General features: G+C 44.7%; 1 protein-coding gene across 4 annotated transcripts in view; it reads left to right on the forward strand.

The window, feature by feature from the left end:
* PCGF3 (polycomb group ring finger 3) overlaps nucleotides 1-19,384 on the forward strand; it is a 92,046-nt gene that overhangs the window by 51,242 nt on the left and 21,420 nt on the right. For all 4 annotated transcript variants that reach the window (XM_064286098.1, XM_023549723.2, XM_023549724.2 and 1 more), the window contains 3 exons: nucleotides 3,476-3,593; nucleotides 5,518-5,614; nucleotides 9,943-9,998. In XM_064286098.1, coding sequence (XP_064142168.1) covers nucleotides 3,485-3,593; nucleotides 5,518-5,614; nucleotides 9,943-9,998 — 262 coding nt within the window. In that variant the 5' untranslated portion in view covers nucleotides 3,476-3,484. The remainder of the gene's footprint in view (nucleotides 1-3,475; nucleotides 3,594-5,517; nucleotides 5,615-9,942; nucleotides 9,999-19,384) is intronic.

A 19,384-nucleotide genomic window follows, 5' to 3' on the forward strand; every position in this document is an offset into this window, starting at 1 on the left:
ACCATTATAGAGTTTATTAGGGAAGTAACAGGTTACAGTTCAGGATTGGGAATGACTCAGGATACAGTTCTTTGATCAGGACAACTTCTCAGCCATGCTTGCAGGCACACATCTCCCTCAGCCCCGTGGCCTGGCCTCTGCCCTGCTCACGCAAGTGTTAAAAAAGTCGTTAGCTCCTCCAGTAAGTGCCTGGAGTCACCTCAGTTCACCAGCAAGCTTCCTGCCCAAAGGAGCTCATCTCTCTCTGTGAGTCAGCACATCCAGTGTAGCCACCTTGCTCTGTGAACCAGGAAACCGGTCTCCTGGTTCTGCTGCTGCTGTTTCTCTGCCGCTGGATTCTGGCGAGCTTGCTGCCACTTCTCGCTGTCTCCCTCTGTGTCCAGTGTTACAGCTCTCTCTGTCTTCTGGGTCTAGGAGGCTCTCAGCACAGGGACCCTGGGTCTGAAGGACATGCTTCACTCCCAGCTCTTCTTCTTGATGGTAGTGAGGTCCCCCCTCTGCTCTGGAATTAGCCCTTTTCTTAAGCCTGGCAGATGACAAATCTGACCACTTCCTTCATTAGGGTTCAGTACACCTTATTTGCATTGTCCCACCCGTTTGTTGTGTGGAACTTAGAAGACCATGTGTAGCTAAAAGGACCATAAGCACACGTGCCCAGTGTGATATGGGTACAAGCAGAGGCAAAGAAAACGATCACAAGTTTCTACCTTAATGTTTTCTTTTTATAGTTTATTTTTTGGTTGTTGAGGATATACACAGTAGAATGAACACTAATTCAACAATTTCTACATGTACAATTCAGTGTCACTGATTACACTCTTCAGGTTGTGTGACCATTCTCACCCTTCTTTTCCAAATTGTCCTTCCTCCGTTAACATAAACTTACTGCCCCTAAGTTTCCTGTGTAATCTTTCGAGTTGCTATTGTCAGTGTGATCCCATATAGATAGATCTTAAAAGAACACAACGCTTAAAGCTGACATTTTTCACTAGTTAAGCTAAACTATTGTTTGGTTTTAAAAGACTTCAGGGGATATTTTTGGTTTAAGGTTTAAAGATTATCTCAGGGCAATAGTTTCAGGGGTTTATCCAGCTCCCATGGCTCCAGAAGGCCTGGATTCCATAAGAATTTGAAAATTTGTTCTACACTTTCCCCCCTGTGATAAAAATGTTCAGTAGTGATAGCCGGGCACCGTCCAGTTCTCCTGGTCTCGTGGCAAAGGAGGCAGTTAGTCATGGAGGCAATTAGCCACAAATCCGTACCCTCCTCCTATTCCTGACTCCCCTTCTTCTGTTGCACCAGGAGAATAGAGACCAATGTTGTGCCTTAGATGGCTGCCAGCACGCTTTTAAGACCCTAGGCACTATGCAGTGAAATACCATACTAGGCCAATTAACTGGGATGTCCTATGAGACCATGACCCTAAACCTCCAAGCCAGGAAACCAAATACTGTGAGATATTTGTTTGTACATAAGCAACCTTGGCAGCTGCTCTTTTTTGTTATTCTTATATGTCTATCAAACAACTTTTGCCATTTCAGCTTTTTACGGGTATACAACTTACTGACGACAATTACATTAATTAACTGTGCAAATCTGCGCTTGATACAATTTTTCCCTCATCGTAAATGGAAACTCCATAAGCAGTTGTTGTTGTTCTTATTGTTCTTGTTGTTAGGTGCCGTCAAGTCAGTTCCGACTCATAGCGACCCTACGCACAATAGAACGAAACACTGCCCGGTCCTGCACCATCCTTACAATCATTGTAACGCTTGAGCTCATTGTTGCAGCCACTGTGTCAGTCCACCTCGTCGAGGGTCTTCCTCTTTTCCACTGACCCTGTACTCTGCCAAGCATGTTGTACTTCTCCAGGGACTGGTCCCTCCTGGCAACATCTCCAAAGTATCTAAGACGCAGTCTCGCCATCCTTGCCTCTAAGGAGCATTCTGGTTGTACTACTTCTAAGACAGATTTGTTCATCCTTTTGGCAGTCCATGGTGTATTCAATGTTCTTCGCCAACACCACAATTCAAAGGCGTCAGTTCTTCTTCGGTCTTCCTTATTCATTGTCCAGCTTTCACATGCATATGATGCGATTGAAAATACCACGGCTGGGTCAGGTGCACCTCAGTCTTCAAGGCGACATCTTTGCCCTTCAGTACTTTAACGAGGTTCTTTACAGCAGATTTACCCAATGCAGTGTGTCTTTTGATTTCTTGACTGCTGCTTCCATAAGCAATAAGCCTCCTCCTTTTTCCAACTCCGTTAATAAACTTTGGTCTCTATACATTTGCCTGTTCTTGTCTTTTTATAAAAGAGGTCATACAATATTTATCCTTTTGTGATTGACTTATTTCACTCAGCGTAACGTCTTCCACCTCCATCTATGTTGTAGCATGTATCAAGACGTCATTTCTCTTTACGACTGACTGGTGTTCCATTGTATGTGTGTGTCGCATTTTGTATGTACCACATCCATTCTTGTGTTGATGGGCATTTAGGTCGTTGCCACCATTTCACTATTGCGAATAGTGCTGCCGTGGACATTGGTGTACATATGTCTGTTCACACTGCTGCTCTGAAGTCCCTTGGGTATATTCCCAGCAGTGGAATTGCTGGGTCATATGGCAGCTCTATTTTTAGTTTTTTGAGGAACCGCCACGCTGTTTTCCACAACAGCTGTACCATCGTATTTTATTTTCTATGAAAGTTTGAGAGGGTCCTCGCCGGCTTAGAGGAACACTTGATTTTTGTAAGTGCATTTAGATTTGATAAGTTTGCTGAGTGTGGGTTTTCGTTCCGATAGTCTGTTGACTCTGACGGGTTTTCATGTAGGTGGTGATACCATCTTCAGACAGTGCCAGTCTTGTTACTTCCTCCCCATCGCACCCCTTGGTTATCTTTTTCTCAGTGTGGAGTACGGACAGGCCCCCAGAACTGTGCAGAGCTGTGGCAATGGCCACAATCTTTCCTGCCATTATGCCTCATCATATTGGAAGTGCACTAATGTTTCTCCTTTAAGTCGTTTGCCTTTCTGTTCCTTGTTTTGTTTGTTTATTATTAGGTAGTGGCCTGGATGTGCCCTGTGATGTTTAAAGTGGTGTTGAAGGCTGCTGGATGAGGCTGGCCAGCTGGCCAGTCCCCACCACCCCTGCTGTCCTCCCTGCCTGCCCTGCTCCTTCACGTCATCGACCTGCCTCCCTTAACACAGGCTGGACATTTGAGCCCACCCAGAGATGCCGCAGAAGAAAGACCTGGGAATTTGCTTGCAAAAAATCAGCCGTTGAAAACCCCATGGAGCACAGTTCTCCTCTGACACACATAGGGGCGCCATGAGTCAGAGCCGACTCGGGGCAACTGGTTACTGGTTCACCCTGGATGGACTTTTAACTCGATTTACATTAAACCTTAATCTCTGATGAAGCGCAGCAGCATAGTTCAGATATTTTAATCAATATGTGCTTTTCTCTTGCAGAAGCCAAAGATGTTGACCAGAAAGATTAAACTTTGGGACATCAATGCCCATATCACGTGCCGCCTGTGCAGCGGCTATCTCATCGACGCCACCACCGTAACCGAGTGCCTGCACACCTGTATGTACACACGTTGTCACGTGTTTCTCTCGCAGACGTGTTCGTGCTTCGTATGTGACAGTGTCTATCTCTGCCCTCTGCAGTGTTTGCCTTTTTTTTTTTTTTAACCAAAAGTTTGTAGCTCAAACTCAAAGAATAGCAGGATACAGGAATAGGAGTAAAGACGAGAAGTTGAGAAAATCGTTTCAAGTGAATACTGTGGGTAACTTCAGTCAGAATCAGATCTAATCATCCAGGAAAGATAAATACAGGAAAAACCTTATCTCAGTATAAACAGCTAAATCAGTAACTAGCTTCACAGAATATCCATTTCTAGTAGGCAGAGATGCTTATTTTTTAAAATGTCAAAATAAAGGCCTTAAATGTTTTAACCCAAACCGAAAACCTGTTGCTGTCGAGTTGATTCCAACTCACAGTGACCCTACAGGACAGGGAAGAACTGCCCCATAGGGTCTCCAGGCTGAAATCTTTAGAGATATAGGCTGCCACATCTTTCTTCCTTGGAGCGGCTGGGGATTTCGATGCGCCAGCCTTTCGGTTAGCAGCTGAGTACTTAACAACCACTGTGCCACCAGGGCACCTCTAAATGTTTTAAACAGGTGGTTCATTCCTTAAATATTTTAAGCAGCATTTAAAATGCTGGCTCTGCTCTGGTGGCGCTGTGATTAAGTGCTCAGCTGCTAACGGAAAGGTCAGTGTTTTGAACCCACCAGCCACTCCACGGGTGAAAGATGTGGCAGTCTGCTTCCGTAAAGATTACAGACTGGGAAACCCTATGGGGCAGTCCTTGGCCTTTAGGGTCACCTGGAGTTGGAATCGACTCAAAGGCAACAGGTTTTTGTTTTTGTTTTTTTTTTTTGCTGGGCAGCAGTCATGCTCCAAAGCACCAACCCCAAAGCTTCCTCTCCACCTTCAGCCTGGGTGCTGATGGTTAGAAGACTCTTAGCTGCTGCTCAGCCTGGTTTTCTTCTTTCTCAAGTACCACCTCAACTGAAAAGTCAGTGTTGTTGTTTACCTTGACCTGTGAGCACCTAGGGGTCATGGGGTGGCTGGAAATGCCCGGCAAGTGATGAGGGGCACACGCCTCGACGACACCTTTAAAGTCTCATGAACACGTGGCACACAGCTGATTCTCGGTCATGTATTTTTCACTTTAGAAAATAAAATATTTGCCAGCTTTGATAGAATTTTGAAAACTAATTGTATTTTTTAATATTGGCGGGGATCGTTTTATGTTACATCATTTTCATTGAATCTGGTGTAGTTTTATTTTACAAAGAAAATATTGTGATCCTTTAGGTGACCTTAATTATAACATTTTTTAAATTAACCCGTGTATTTACAATGTTCAGATGAGAACTGGAAAGGACATTCCAGTTACTTCACAGCTCTTGACCTCTGCTTTTGGTGATCATCACTTCACTTGAATTTTTTCTTCCTACTTAATTCATAAAGGAATCCTTGGGTGGTGTAGTTAAACACTCGACTCCTAGCCAGAAGGTTGGTGGTTTGAGCCCACCCACAGGTGCTTCAGAAGACAAGCCTGGCGGTCTGCTTCCGAAAAGTCCCAGCCTTGAAAACCCTGTGGAGCACAGTTCTCCTCTGCACACATGGGGTCTCCATGAGTCAGAATCGACTCAACAGCATTTAACAACTTAATTCTTAAGCCCCGAATCTGTGGAGTAAGATGGTTGGTTGACATAGTTAACACCTCTCCATGGTTTACTAAGACCTGAAGGGCAGGGTGCTTTCTTTGAGAAACTCGGAGCTGTGAAGAGTCATAATTAAAGTGTGGCATGAAAAGTGACCTCTTGATCCCTCTAGAACGTCTGTTGACTGTGCTTTAGTCTGAGTACATGGATGTAAGTGGGCGTCCTGAATTGTGGATTTTACTTTGCTAACATGAGTGTACCTTTGAAAACAGTCTGCAGGAGCTGCCTGGTAAAGTATCTGGAAGAAAACAACACCTGCCCTACGTGTAGAATTGTCATCCACCAGAGCCATCCTCTGCAGTACATTGGGTAAGTCTGCACAGGGACAGCGGACCTCGCTTACAGGGCAGGGCACTGTGTGTGGGAGAACGTTCCAGAACAGTCACGGCTTTGTGTCCGAACTCTGTGGTTGGTTAAACACCGGTAGCTGAGGCCGCTATGGCTGCTTGCACAGGGTCCCACTCTGCCCACCAGCCCACCTGTCTGTCAGCCCTGGACACCCGACTGCGGGCTGCAGGGCCTGCTCCTGGGTGCCCTAGCAACACTGACTCTAAGTAGTTTGAGAAGCCTCGAGACCACGTTGGAATTTTACTAGTTTGGCTGAAGTTCCAGCCTCCGCTGGCGACTCAGTCATCACTGGCTCGCTGTCACCTGCATGGGGTCCTGGTTTCTGTCTCTCTGGATCTCAGGGGAACGGGAGGGACCCTGACAATGCCATGGCCTCCACTCATCTTAGAGCCAGTTACTGTTTCTCAGACATCAGGGACTGACCTGGCCCAGATCCTGGTGTGGCAGTCTCAGGATGTCGGGATGCTCCTGGACTTGCGAGGGACCCGTGGAGCCCCTCAGAGTGTGGTGGTTTGAGCTGCATGGGGCCTGTGGTTTTTCAACGGGTCTTTTAATGCCTGTTTTCAGATTTGGAGAAGTTACTATAAAGGAAATGGAATAACCCCCAGACCACGTGAGAATAGCAGAGATGAGTCTGGAGACAGTTTTGAGGGGAGAGAGGCGTATGTGGTCTTTTTCACATTTAAAACTGAAATGGTGTCATCACACTGAATAGTACAAACACACGGGCCTGGTGGGAAGCTTCATGAAGTCGAAGCAGCTCCGGGGCTAAGAGGTAGAACCCTGCCAGGATCTGGTACCTGTCCCCCGACCCTAGAAGACTCCCTCCAAATGTCACTGTCCTTATGGAGTCACCAGCTGAGTCTGCTCCTGTAACTTTCTCTCAGCGGGGCTGTGCTGTGTTCTAGGTGATTTTGTCCTTGGACTCAGCCGTGTCCAGCCATGTCCATCATAGCTGTGGTTCACAGCCTTCTCCCAGGAGAAGGGGCCAAAGTCTGCCCTGCACTCTGTTCCTGAGCACAGCTCGGTTGCATCCAGTTGGGGCTCTCAGCACCCAATGTTGCTCTAAGTGTTCCAGGTGTGTCTCCAGGAGCCACACGTGTACATGTTCAGGAGCATGTCCACGGCCGTAGCCAGGAGTGGAATGTCTGGGTTCTAGAACAAGTGTCTTCCTACCCCCCTGCCACGTGGTTGGAGCCGTTTTTACTCCCCCAGCATCGTTTGTGAGTTCCCGCGCTCTCCATTCTTACAGATATTGTCACTGCCAGATTTTAATGCTTGCCAATAGGCGGCCCTGACATGGTGTCTCGTGCCATTCCCTGAGATCCTGTGAGCCCCACCAAGCATCTTCCCCACATGTTAACTCGCTCTTTGGGCTTCTGTCATGAGATGCTGTTTGTGCCTTGTGTTGTTTTTGGTTGGGCTCCTTGTTTTACTTGGTCTGTTTCAAGGAGTCCTTTACACGTTCCGGGTCCCACCTGTTGCCCCGGTTTTCTGTCTTTGGATGTTGTCCTGCAGAGCTGAAGGAAAAGACGTGGCAGTTTGAACTGCTAAGAGTGGGAGGTTGGAGGAGCCTTCGTGCTGAGCATGTGACTGAGCCTGGCAAGCCTGTGTTTGCCACCAAAGCCACTGGGATGCTGCCCCTTCTCCTTGAGAGTGCAGGCATCCAGCCTGCCCCCTGTGCTGTGGGGGGACGAGAGCTGGCTGGAGAGCTGAGTGCTCGTTCTGGTGTCTGGGCCTTCTCAGCCCAGGCCAAGGCCAGTGTGGCCGCCTCGAAGCACCAGGTAGGAGGGCATCTGGAGAGGGTATAGGGCAGAAGGGATAGAGCTGGCGAGGGCAGGTCAGGTTCATGTGGCCTCAGAGGTCTGTGACTGGTCAGGGGAGGCCAGCCCTACCTCTGATCTGGGCTCTCCCCATAACCCTTCTCAGCAGAGATGAGGCAGAGGCCAGGTGAAGAGGCCATGGGGAGCCCGATGGCAATAGAGCTGGGGGAGCAGCTCCACCCCATGGCCCTCAGCCTCCAGTAATCCTTCTCCTCTTCTTCCTCACATGCCAGTTTCCAGGTTTCCCCTGAACCACCCGGATGGCAGCCTTCACTGCTCTGACCAGGCTGTCATTGGATTTTATCTTGTTCAGACTTTGCTGTTGACACAGGGCTTTCTTGTTCCTGACGCCGGCTCAGCCCTAGCCTGTCCTTTGCCCTGATTCTGCATCCCCAGACTGTGAGCACCACGGGGACGGGGCCTCTGGCTTCTGGGTGGGGCCGTGTGGAGAGAGGGCCAGATAGGGCAGAGGCCTCACCATGGTTTCACTCGCTTGGTCTTGGCCGTTCTCCTTTCGGGACTTCGCACACAGATGGACTGTGCTGAGCCCCTGTGAGCGTTACCACGTTCTAACTCTGCCCTGAGTCTCTCTCAGGCAGCGCACCTGTGTCCAGCACACAGGCAAGGAGACCCTGGGTTCAGTACCCCCCTGTCTGTCACTGTGTGCTGTTGCCACCTGGGCCTTGGTGGAGACTTTGGGATGAGTGAAGAGGGGAGAAGTGGTGCACAGCTTTTAGCATGGCGAGGTCAACCGTGAGAGCTGCAGAGGAGCAGCCTGTGTTGCGAGGGCGGCCAAGCTGCAGGCTGGCGTGTGGCTGGACGTTCGTAGCAGGGCACGTGCTGCTCTGTGTGCTCAGCTGAGTAACAAGGTGCCGCCCAGAGGGAGCCTTCTCTGAGGGGAGGCTCCTGGTGCCCTTCTCTCCCCAGCTGCCCACTCTCTGGTCTCCCCCCACTCCAGGCTCCTGGGTTCGAGGACACGTGAGCAGAGCTGGGCTTGGTTTTCAGCCGGCGTTGTTCTCATGGTGGATTGGGACAAGCTTTGTGGAAAGCCGGGAAGGGGGTGGGGTAGAAGATAGCAAAGGGCATCCTAGGCAATAGGCGAATCGTGGTTTGCCGTGGTTCCGTGTGTGCACGTATGTGCACGGTGTATGTATCTGTTTGTGTCTCGGAGCATGTGTGTATGTGTGTTTGTGTATGTTTTGTGTGTATGAGTATGTGTATGTATTATGGTTACGTACATGTGTGTATGTGTCTGTGAGCGTGTGTGGATGTGTGTGTGTGTGTGACCCACACACACCCGTCAGTATGAATGGGCCAGGTCATAATGGAAAATGTAGTTCTCAGTGGGGATCATGGTCAGAGAAGCGTAGCTTTCATCTGCCACAGTGCAGGCCGGGGTCAGGGAGGCACCTCCTGAATTGTCCCTAGAAAGGTTCAAAGCATGATGTCTACCAGAACTTGACAGTGTAAACCAAACCAGTTGCCCTCGAGTCAATTCCGACTCACAACAACCCTATAGGACAGAGTAGAACTGCCCCACAGAGTTTCTAAGGAGTGCCTGGTAGATTCGAACTGCCAGCCTTTTGTTTAGCAGCCGTGGCACTTAACCACTACGTCATCAGGGTTTCCAGAACTTGACAAGTCCTTGGAAATACTGAGTTCTCTGCAGGCCCATGTCACACACGGTCTTATAACGGTGGCCCAGAGTGCTGCTATGTGCTGGCCCTGGGTTCGACCCTACTGGCTAGATTCCTGTGGATTCTGTGAAATATCATCATTTGCCAGCCATTTAGGTAGTACCCGTTCAGGCTCATAAGAGTTTTCTTTTTAATGGATGATTTTTGAAAATTAAAATTGATTTAAAAATTAAGAAACTCTCCGATACTTTTTACCCCCACAAAGAAAAGTTACTTAAAGATAATTGTAATTTATGTTTAAAAATCACAATCCAGAGTAAGGAATAAGTTTGAAAACCTAGGCTTCTGTAACTTTTTCAGGAAACTTTTATAAATAGATCATAAAGGGCACAAGAAGGGCCTGATGTTACAAACTTTTCTCTCAATTATTTGGAAACATAAAAAGTTTTCCTTCCAGTGGAAGCAGGGGGTGTGTCTGAGCCACGTAGCACCACAGCTGAGCTTGTAGGAGCGTGTGGCGCGGTGCTTGGCCACCCAGGGAGCAAAGGGTGCCCTCTGTGTTAGCGCTGGCTGTACAGGAGAGAGGGCCCTGGCTCCTCAAAGTGGCCTTCTTCTCTTTTCTGCTGTTACTGCGAAGTTTTCATACATATCTAGAGTTTAAATGTCGCATTTGACAGTACATTTTTTTCAAGTGCGAACTGGAAGTAAATAAAATTCAGCCAAAACTCCAGCCTTGGGCTTCTGGAGTTTTGGTATTTTTTAAGGAAGATGTACCAGAATTATAGGGCTGGCACTTGTCGCTAATTCCACCTCTTTTGTTCTTTTGCAGTCATGACAGAACCATGCAAGATATTGTTTACAAATTGGTACCAGGCCTCCAAGAAGGTGAGTCTCGGTATGTCTTCTTTAGCCCCCAAGTTCACGGCACAGCCTTGGCTGGCTCTTCTTTTCGCAGGAGTCTCAGTTCTCTGACCAGCTCCTCTTACCTTCTGGTGGTATCACCATCTTGCCTCTCCTTACTCTTCACTCAGGAGTCCCTGGGTGGTGCATACGGTTCAGCACTCAACTACTGGCTGAAAGGTTGTCAGTTCAAACCACCCAGAGGCACCTTGGAAGACAGGCCTAGTGTCCCGCTTCCATAAGGTCACAGCCTTGAAAACCCTATGGAACATTCTCGGCACACATGGGGTCACCATGAGTCGAAATCGATTTGACAGCAACTAACAACAATAACTCTTGACTCTATTACATCTTATTTGCTGGTTTCTTCCATTGTCTTTCTAGGGTATACAGATTTGTATTCATTCTTTCAACAAGTTTTGATTGCACATTTGTTACCTGCCAGTTCTCGTTTGGGCATCGGGGGTGCAGTGGTCAGTGGTGAAGGCCTCCCCTATACAGCAGGCTGCATGGGCAGCAGGAGGTGTGGGCTGGATGGGGAGGGCCCCTCTGGATCCCATCCACATCTTCCAGGCCCTGCTTCCTTCCCTGCCCGCAGCAGCACCTTACCTCCCTCACAGAAGGAGCGGTGGCAGCGGAGCAGATGCTACCATATCGTTAGAGTTTAGCGCGGATGTTTCGGAAACAGCCTGAGTGCATTAAATCTTAGATCACACTGAGAACGAAGCAGATATTACTTAGTACAAATACCCTGAAAACCAGCCCAAAACCCAACCCACTGCCATCGAGTCAATCACGACTCACAGTGACTCTGTAAGGCACAGCAGAACTGCCCCGTAGGGTTTCCGAGGCTGTACATCTTTACGGAAGCGGACTGCCACGTCTTTCTCCTGCAGAGCAGCTGGTGGGTTCGAACCGCAGAACTTCCGGTTAGCAGCCGCCTGCTTTAACCACTGCACCACCAGGGTGCTTACCCTGAAAGCAGGAATACATTACTTAGGAACCGTCGGCTCAGTTTTTCCCCAGCTCTGAAGGCTGGAGCTGCTGCTCGTCGTCTGGGTGTGAGTGGTGACGGGGCAGAGAGGCCAGGATGGGCCACCGCCTTAGCGTGCAGGTTTAGGCTCGGGACTGGGGGCCACTGGTGAAACGTAGGTGCGTTTTCTCTCAAAGATACGATGTGGGAAGAATTCATTTGGGTTGTGTTTTCTGAATTGTTATATTTCAAAATAGATTTTTAATTTAAAATACAGTTTGATACATTAAATCAGGAGACGTTGTATCTGGCCTTTAATACCTACTTTAGGGAGTAAGATTTTTTGTTTGTTTGTTTTGTTTTGTTTTTGCTGTTTACAGAATTTATACATGAAGAGTTTAGATTTCCTGAGTCAATAGAAAGGGATAGAAACGACCAACCTTTTGATACTTGAAAGGTGGATTTAAGCCTGATATCGCAGCCTTTTAGCCCTGGGAAAAGGCAAAGAATACATCAAAATAAAATACGAATGCTTTAAAAAAATTTTTTAAATTACGGAATATTTTAAACATATAAAAATAGAATCATGTAAAGAATGCCCACGTGTTCATTACCCAGCTTCAGCAGCCAGCAGCTCACAGTCTTGTTCCATCGCTGCTCCCCCCCAGCTACCCACCTCATAGGACTTTATCTGTAAATATTTCCACATGTATCCTGAAAAGATAGGGAATCTTTTTTTTTTTTTCAAAAAAAAAAAAACACAATACCTTTTTTATTATTTTTTTTTAATTGTACTTTAAATGAAGGTTTACAGAGTGAACTAGTTTCTCATTAAACAATTAATACACATATTGTTTTGTGACATTGGTTGCCAACCCAACAAAATATCAACACTCCCCTTCTTGAGCTGGGTTTCCCCACTAGCAGCTTTCCTGTCCCCTCCTGCCATCTCTCATCCTTGCCGCTGGGCTGGTATGCCCCTTTAGTCTCGTTTTGTTCTACGGGCCTGTCTTATCTTTGGCTGAAAGGTGAATCTCAGTAGTGACTTCATTTAGAAAATATATATATATGTATATATATATATATATATATTATTTATTTATTTATTTTTTAATGTGAAAAAGGTGTCCAGGGGCCATATTCTCAGGATTTATCCATTCTCTGTCAGATCAGTAAATCTGGTCTTTTTTGTGTGTGTGTTAGAATTTTGTTCTGCATTTGTCTCCAGCTCTGTCCAGGACCTCCTGTTGCGATTCCTGACGGGGCAGTCTATGGTGGTAGCCGGGCACCATCTAGTTGTGCCGGATTCAGTCTCGTGGAGGCTGTGGGAGTTGAAAAACCACAATACCTTTTAACACGTAAAAAAATAATAGCAATTCCTTGATATTCAGTTAGTGTTGGAATTTCTAGTTGTCTCAAAAATGCCGTGGTTTTGTTTTATTTCAGTATCCACACAAGGCCCACACCTGGGGCCACTGATGTGTCTGCTGCATCTCTCTGGGTTCCCCTTTTCCTGGTGTGCTGTGCCTGTCCTGTACAGTCCCCAGGTCTGGATTTGCTGATAACATCTCCATGGTGTCCTCTGCGTTTCCCGTAAACTGGCAAAATTGGCAGTTGGATTTGGAGGCTTGGTCTGACTGTGGTTTGCATTTTTGGCAAGCCCCCTTCACAGGTAGAGTTGTGCTCTTCCATCTGGAGACAGATACCATGTGATTGTCTCTGTGTGTCCTGTTTGCAGCCCTTGACAGTCACGTTCATTGAAGGTAGTGAAATAGTGCATGGTGGACTGCTTCCATGACGACAGACTTCACTGTTGGGTGTCCCTGAGGTTCCGTTTGTATAGGAAAGGCAGGGCAAATGCGTAAGGCTTTCCCATTGTTCTCAAGATCCTGAGTCAGTTCATTAGCACTCTACAACCACCTCAGTTAGACGGATTTAACCACATTTTGTGTGTTTTCAGCTGATTGCTGCTATTACCCTTTTTTAAGTTGAAAGTACCTGATCCCTGGCCAGTAAGCACCCCTTTACCTGAGCTCCTGCATGGCTTTGACACAACCCTAGTAGTCTCAGATAGCTCCTCTGCTTTCTGGCTAGCAAGGTGTCCCAGGCTCAGGTTGTATATTTTCTGCCCAGGTGTGGAACCAGCCCTTTCCCCATGGCCCAGGTTTCTGTTAGTGGTCAGTGGTATTTCAACACCAACAGTCCGGTGCTTGGGTGCTCACTGATACCTTTCTTTTTTCTTTTAGCCTTTTCTCTTGTGATTTTATTTATTTTTTTCTAGATTTTATTTATTTTGTTCTCGTTCAGAATAGGCACAGCGAAACATACACCAATTCAACAGTTTCTACATGTACCATTTAGTGACATTGATCACATTCTTTGACTGAGCCCTTTCTGTTTGTTTTTTTTTTTTTAATTTATCTATCTATTTTTTTATTACTGTGCATTAGATGAAAGTTTACAGAGCAAATTAGATTCCCATTCTATAGTTGGCACATAAAGTGTTTCATGGCCTTGGCTTCATTTCCCACAGTATGTTAGCACCCTCCCCATTTCCGCCCTCGGTTTCCCATTCTTTTCATCTGGATTTTCTACCCATTCCTGCCTTCTCAGCTTTGCTTTGGGCAAGTATTGCCCTTTTGATCTCTTATAATTGGTTTTTCTAAGGAGCATATTCCCCCCCAGGTGTTAATGTCTATTTTATGGGCCTGTCTGATGTTTGGCTGGAAGATGGTCTCCGGGAATGGCTTTAGTTCCAGGTCAGAAGGGTGTCTTAAGGCCAGGGGTCCCTTCATTCTCTGTCAGACCAGTAAGACTGGTGTTTTTTGGTGAATATGATCTTTTGTCCTACAATTTCTCCCACTCTGTCTGGGACTACCCGTTGTAGTCCCAGTTGGTAGCGGTCGTCAGGCACAGTCTAGTTTAATACCTTTCTTAATAGAGCTTTTGCTTGTGAAGAAAATAGTGAAAGTATAAAGATTATACTCACTATTTTGAATAACAAGTTGTTTACTCCCAACGCAAGGAGTTTTTCACAAGTTACTTCATCTTCTCAACAGGCTAATGTAGCTATTAACTCCATTTTAAAGGTGAAGAAATCAAGGGTCTAAGAGACTCCCACTGTGTGGCACTGTCATCCAGTATATTCTGTCTAGGCAAACAGTTTTTTTTTCTTGTCTCAAACTTTCGAACATATGTTGCTCTTTAGAAAGATTATGAACCTGAAACCCTTTAACAGCATGACTCTTGTTAATGATGACTCTACAGTTTTGGGGGTTTTCTTTGTTGTGCCAGGAGCGTATAAACCTACTTTCTCAGGCCGGAGACCCTCCTCCTGGTCCTCCTGTAATCTACAACATATTTTAACCTTGGCAGTCTAATGATGAGATAAAGCATTGACCCTGGAGATTCCAGGTTTATTTCTTGAAGAGTAAGACTTTAAACCTGTCCATTTACTAACTTGCTCTTTGCAAACCACTTCAGTACTTTGACTTTTCTTTCCTGTTCCCACTTTAGATTTGAGACTTCCTCTGATGCAGAAGCTGTATGTCAGTGGGTAGCTTCCGTCCTCCTGTGTACTTTTGAGGAAATACAAATTAGTAGCTTTCTGGATTAAGCAGTTGCTGGTTGGCTCAGTTCTGTTTTCTGAGTTGCCTTGGTATTTTTTTGTTTGTTTCTTTTTGTTCTTAGAATTTTAAAACTGTCTTGCCTGAAGGGTCATCTTCATCAATAAAATGTCTCAAATTATCCGTTTTTTAAATATTTCAGCACCACTTCCCCATTTCCCCACAGCTAGTACTCACACTGTGGTGCACCTGGCTTTTTCATTTCATTGTAGCTTTGAGATGAGCATCAGTGCGTTAGACTCTGCTCCATTCTTGATAATGGCTGCCTGGCATTTTATTCTTTTTAACAGGTGGATAGATACTTAAATTATTTCCCATCTTTTGCTTTAAAAAAAAAAAAAAGCTTCCTTGAGTATCCTTACACATACTTTTGTGAATATGGATACACAGATCTGTTGGTTTTCTTCTGGAAGTAGAGTGAGATGTTGGGCCAAGAGCCACGTGCATTTTTATTACTTTTTCTTGCCTTATTGCACTGGCTAGAGCAGGAATTGGCAAGCTACAGACCGCAGGCCAAATCTGACCTGCCGTCTGACTTCATACAGTTCACGAGCTAAGAGTAATTTTTTTACATTTTTACATAGTTGGAAAAATCAAAAAAAGAACACTATTTTGTGACACCTGAAAATTATATGAAATTAAAATCTGATTGCACATAAAGTCTTATGGGAACACAGCTATGTTCATTCACTTACATATTGTCTGGCTGCTTTTACAATACAATGGCACAGTTGAGAAGTTGTGGCCGAAACCATGTGTGGCACTCTCATTGCTTCACCCTGCTGCCCAGTGTGCCACCTGTCTCAGGGACACGGTTATAACTTGACAACCTTTCAGATGCCACGCACATCACTGTATCGAGAATATTTTTGGTATTACCAGTGCATACCTATCAGAACTAGGAAACAGGAGGAAAGTGATTTCAAATGTTGCACTTTAAGGCACAATGAAGCCTGGATTATTTTCTTACTGAATTAGATGGCAGATCGTTGTGTTTATCATGCAAAGACACTATAAAAATTAAAAAACAGGTGGTTTCAAGTTGATTCCAGCTTATGGTCAACCCTTGTGTGTCAGAATAGAACTGCGCTCCAAAGGATTTTCAATGGCTGTGATCTTTTGGAAGTAGATTGCCAGACCATTCTTCTGAGGTGCCTCTGGGTGGACTCAAATTGCCACCTTTTCAGTTAGCAGCCAAATACTTAATCATTGATGCCACCCACAGCTATAAGGACACTGTAGCTCTGCTACAGAATAGAATATACATTGAAATTACTAGATTAAACATTCATCACAATTATTTAGTCTGTATGCTGAGCAAAATCTGAGAAGCCGGACTATATGAAAAACGGGGCATCAAGATTGGAGGAAGACTCATTAACAACCTCTGATATGCAGATGACACAGCCTTGTTTGCTGAGAGTTAAGAGGATTTGAAGCACTTACTGATGAAGGTCAACAAGTACAGCCTTCAGTATGGCTTATACCTCAACATAAAGAAAACAGAAATGCTCACAACTGGCCAATAAGCAACATCATGATAAACGGAGAAAATATTGAAATTTTCAAAGATTTCATTCAATTCATAATTAATGCCCATTGAAACAGCAGTCAAGAAATCAAACGATGTATTGTGTTGGGCAAATCTGCTGCAAAAGACCTCTTTAAAGTGTTAAAAAGCAAAGATGTCACTTTGAGGACTAAGGTGCACCTGACCCAAGCAATGGTATTTTCAGTTGCCTCATATGCATGGGAAAGCTAGACAATAAATAAGGAAGACCGAAGAATTGATGCCTTTGAATTATGGTGTTGGTGAAGAATATTGAGTACACCATGGACTGCCAGAAGAACAAATAAATCTCTCTTGGAAGAAGTACAGCCAGAGTGCTCCTTAGAAGCAAGGGTGGCAAAACTTTGTCTGACGTACTTTGGACATGTTATATCACAAGGGACTAGTCCTTGGAGAAGGACATCATGCTTGGTTAAGTAGATAGTGAAAAAGAGAAAGACCTTTAATGAGATGGATTAACACAGTGGCTGCAACAGTGGGCTCAAACATAACAATGATTATGAGAATGGCGCAGGACTGGGCAAGGTTTTGTTCTGTTGTACATAGAGTCACCATGAGTTGGAACCAACTCGACGGCACCAAACAACAAGAATATTCCCAATTCAAAGGAAAGCAATGTTTAGAAAACACTGAAAATTTAAAACAGAATGTCTCATCACAGCAGAATTTCCTTACAAAAATTAAAAAATGAAAAGACTGCAGTCAAAGTAAGTTTCAGAGTGGTTCATTTGTTCACCAAACAAGGAAAGCCGTGTATCGATGGTGAATTAATTAAGTAGTGTTTGATTGCAGCAATCAAAGCACACACCTGGAGAAAATAAGCTTGTTTAGGTTCATTATTCGCCTTTGCACGAACAGTTGCTTGAAGAGTTGAGGACATGGGCAGCAACATCAATAGTCAATTAAAAAACAAGGCAAATGACCTCAAGTGGGTTTTCCTTGGCTCTTGATGAATAAATGCTATCAATACTGCTCACTTCTTTTTTTTTTTTTTAATTAATTTTTATTAAGCTTCAAGTGAACATTTACCATTCCAATCAGTCTGTCACATGTAGGTTTACATACATCTTACTCCCTTCTCCCACTTGCTCTCCCCCTATTGAGTCAGCCCTTTCAGTCTCTCGTTTCGTGCCAATTTTGTACTGCTCACTTGTTGCATATTTGAGTTGTAAATGACAAGTATGAAGTGACTGAATAATTAGTCTCTATTTTTTTTTATAGATAGATAGCTACATGGAACTATAGCCAAGAGTATTTTCTAAAAATTGAGAAGACATTCCTTCTGTGTGACCTGAGGTGGAATCTGCTAAGATATGTTACAACCAATGGTGTTTAAAAACACATGTGGATCTGAAAAAGGTTTACTGTAGTTGGACAAATTTATAAAGGTTGTAAAAATGTAAGATGTTTAAAGCTTCGCTGGTGTTTAAAGTTCATTGTATTATTCATGAGTACGTACTTGGCAGAAAATATTTGAATCTGTCATGCATTACTGATTCAGTAGTGTCAACGGTAGACTTCATTCAGTCTGTGGACTTAATCATCATCAGTTCTGTGAATTTTTACCAGTTACAAGCTGAATAAACTGACTTACCCTGTCACAACGTGTTTCAATAGCTTAGCAGTAGTAAAGTTTTATTGTGATTTTTTTTTTTTTCTTTTTTTAGCTAAGGGCAGAAATTGGAAATTTTCTGAATGAGATAAACCACTCTTGTCAAACACTGAACAACTTTGCAGATTAGCTTTTGCCGAAGACCTGAAATGTTTCTTAATGAATTCAACCTAAAATACAAGGCAGAGCAGTGCTTATATGTGAAACCCACGCTGTAGTAAAATAATTCTAATGACAGCTAATGTTTGTATCACAGAGTGTCAGGCTGCTGTACACAGTTCCTGTGCTGTCAAAGCTAAGACAAGAAGCACAGTCCCTGTTCCCACACAGACCTGCAGCGGCTGTGTTTTCTGAGCCCTAGCTACATTCCACCAGTGTTTTTGTACCTCAGTGCAAGTGCAAAGGAAGTGTCCACATTTCAGCATCCATTTAACTGCACAGTTGAGGCGCTTCCACCTGTCACTTGGAAGCAATTGATCTGTGACTTAACGGCATACTACAAGGTAAATCTAAGGAATTTAATAGAGTTCCACGAATGCCTTCTCATCGATGAGTATGCTCAGACACAGATCATGCTCACGGATTTGAGAGCAGTATTCCTGTCTGAAAATGCATTTTCAAAGATGAAATACATAAAACCTCGTTACAGGTGAGCATCAACTGGTGAACGTTTGCAATCAGTTTTGATGATAATGATGTTTTTAGATGCCATCGAGTTGGTTCCGACTCATAGTGACCCTATGTGCCACAGAACGAAATGCTGCCTGGTCCTGTGCCATCCTTAGAATCGTTGTTGATGATAGGGAGTACTAACGTAACTCCAGTTAAGCATATTTTCTACTCAAAAAGAGATGCCAGTCTTTTCACTGTTAGGTGCCGTCTAGTCAGTCTGGCTCATAAGGACCCTGTGTACAACAGAACAAAACACTGCCCTGTCCTGACCATCCTCACAATCCTTGCTATGTTTGAGCCCATTGTTGCAGCCACTGTGTCAGTCTATCTTGTTGAGGGTCCTTCCTGTTTTTCACTGACCCTCTACTTTACCAAGCATGATGTCCCTCTCCAGGAACTGAACCCTCCTGATAGCATGTCCAAAGTACATAAGACAGAGTCTCGACATCCTCACTTCTAAGGAGCATTCTGGCTATACTTCTTCCAAGACAGATTTGTTTGTTCTTCTGGCAGTCCATGGTGTATTCAGTATTCTTTGCCCACGCCATAATTCAAAGTCATCAGTTCTTCAGTCTTCCTTATTCATTGTCCAGCCTTCGCATGCATATGAATTGATTGAAAACACCATGGCTTGGGTCATTAGTAGAAGTGTGTTACAGTCAGTTGTGCTCATTTATTATTCCTGTATTTTGAGTTTCATCACTAAAAGAATTGTAAAAATTTATTTTCTGCCCTGTTATATAAGTACCTATATAATATCTTAATTTTGCTACATATTCCAAAAAGCCTCAAATACTTACCATTTGGTCCACTCAAGAAAAAGGTTGCCAACCCTGGGGCTAGAACTTCCAGTGTAATCCTGAATATAAATGGAGAGAATAGACATTCTTGCTTTGTTCTGAATCTTAGAGGGCTATT

Source organism: Loxodonta africana, chromosome 5 (genome assembly GCF_030014295.1).
Source record: "Loxodonta africana isolate mLoxAfr1 chromosome 5, mLoxAfr1.hap2, whole genome shotgun sequence".
NCBI classification, from domain to species: domain Eukaryota; kingdom Metazoa; phylum Chordata; class Mammalia; order Proboscidea; family Elephantidae; genus Loxodonta; species Loxodonta africana.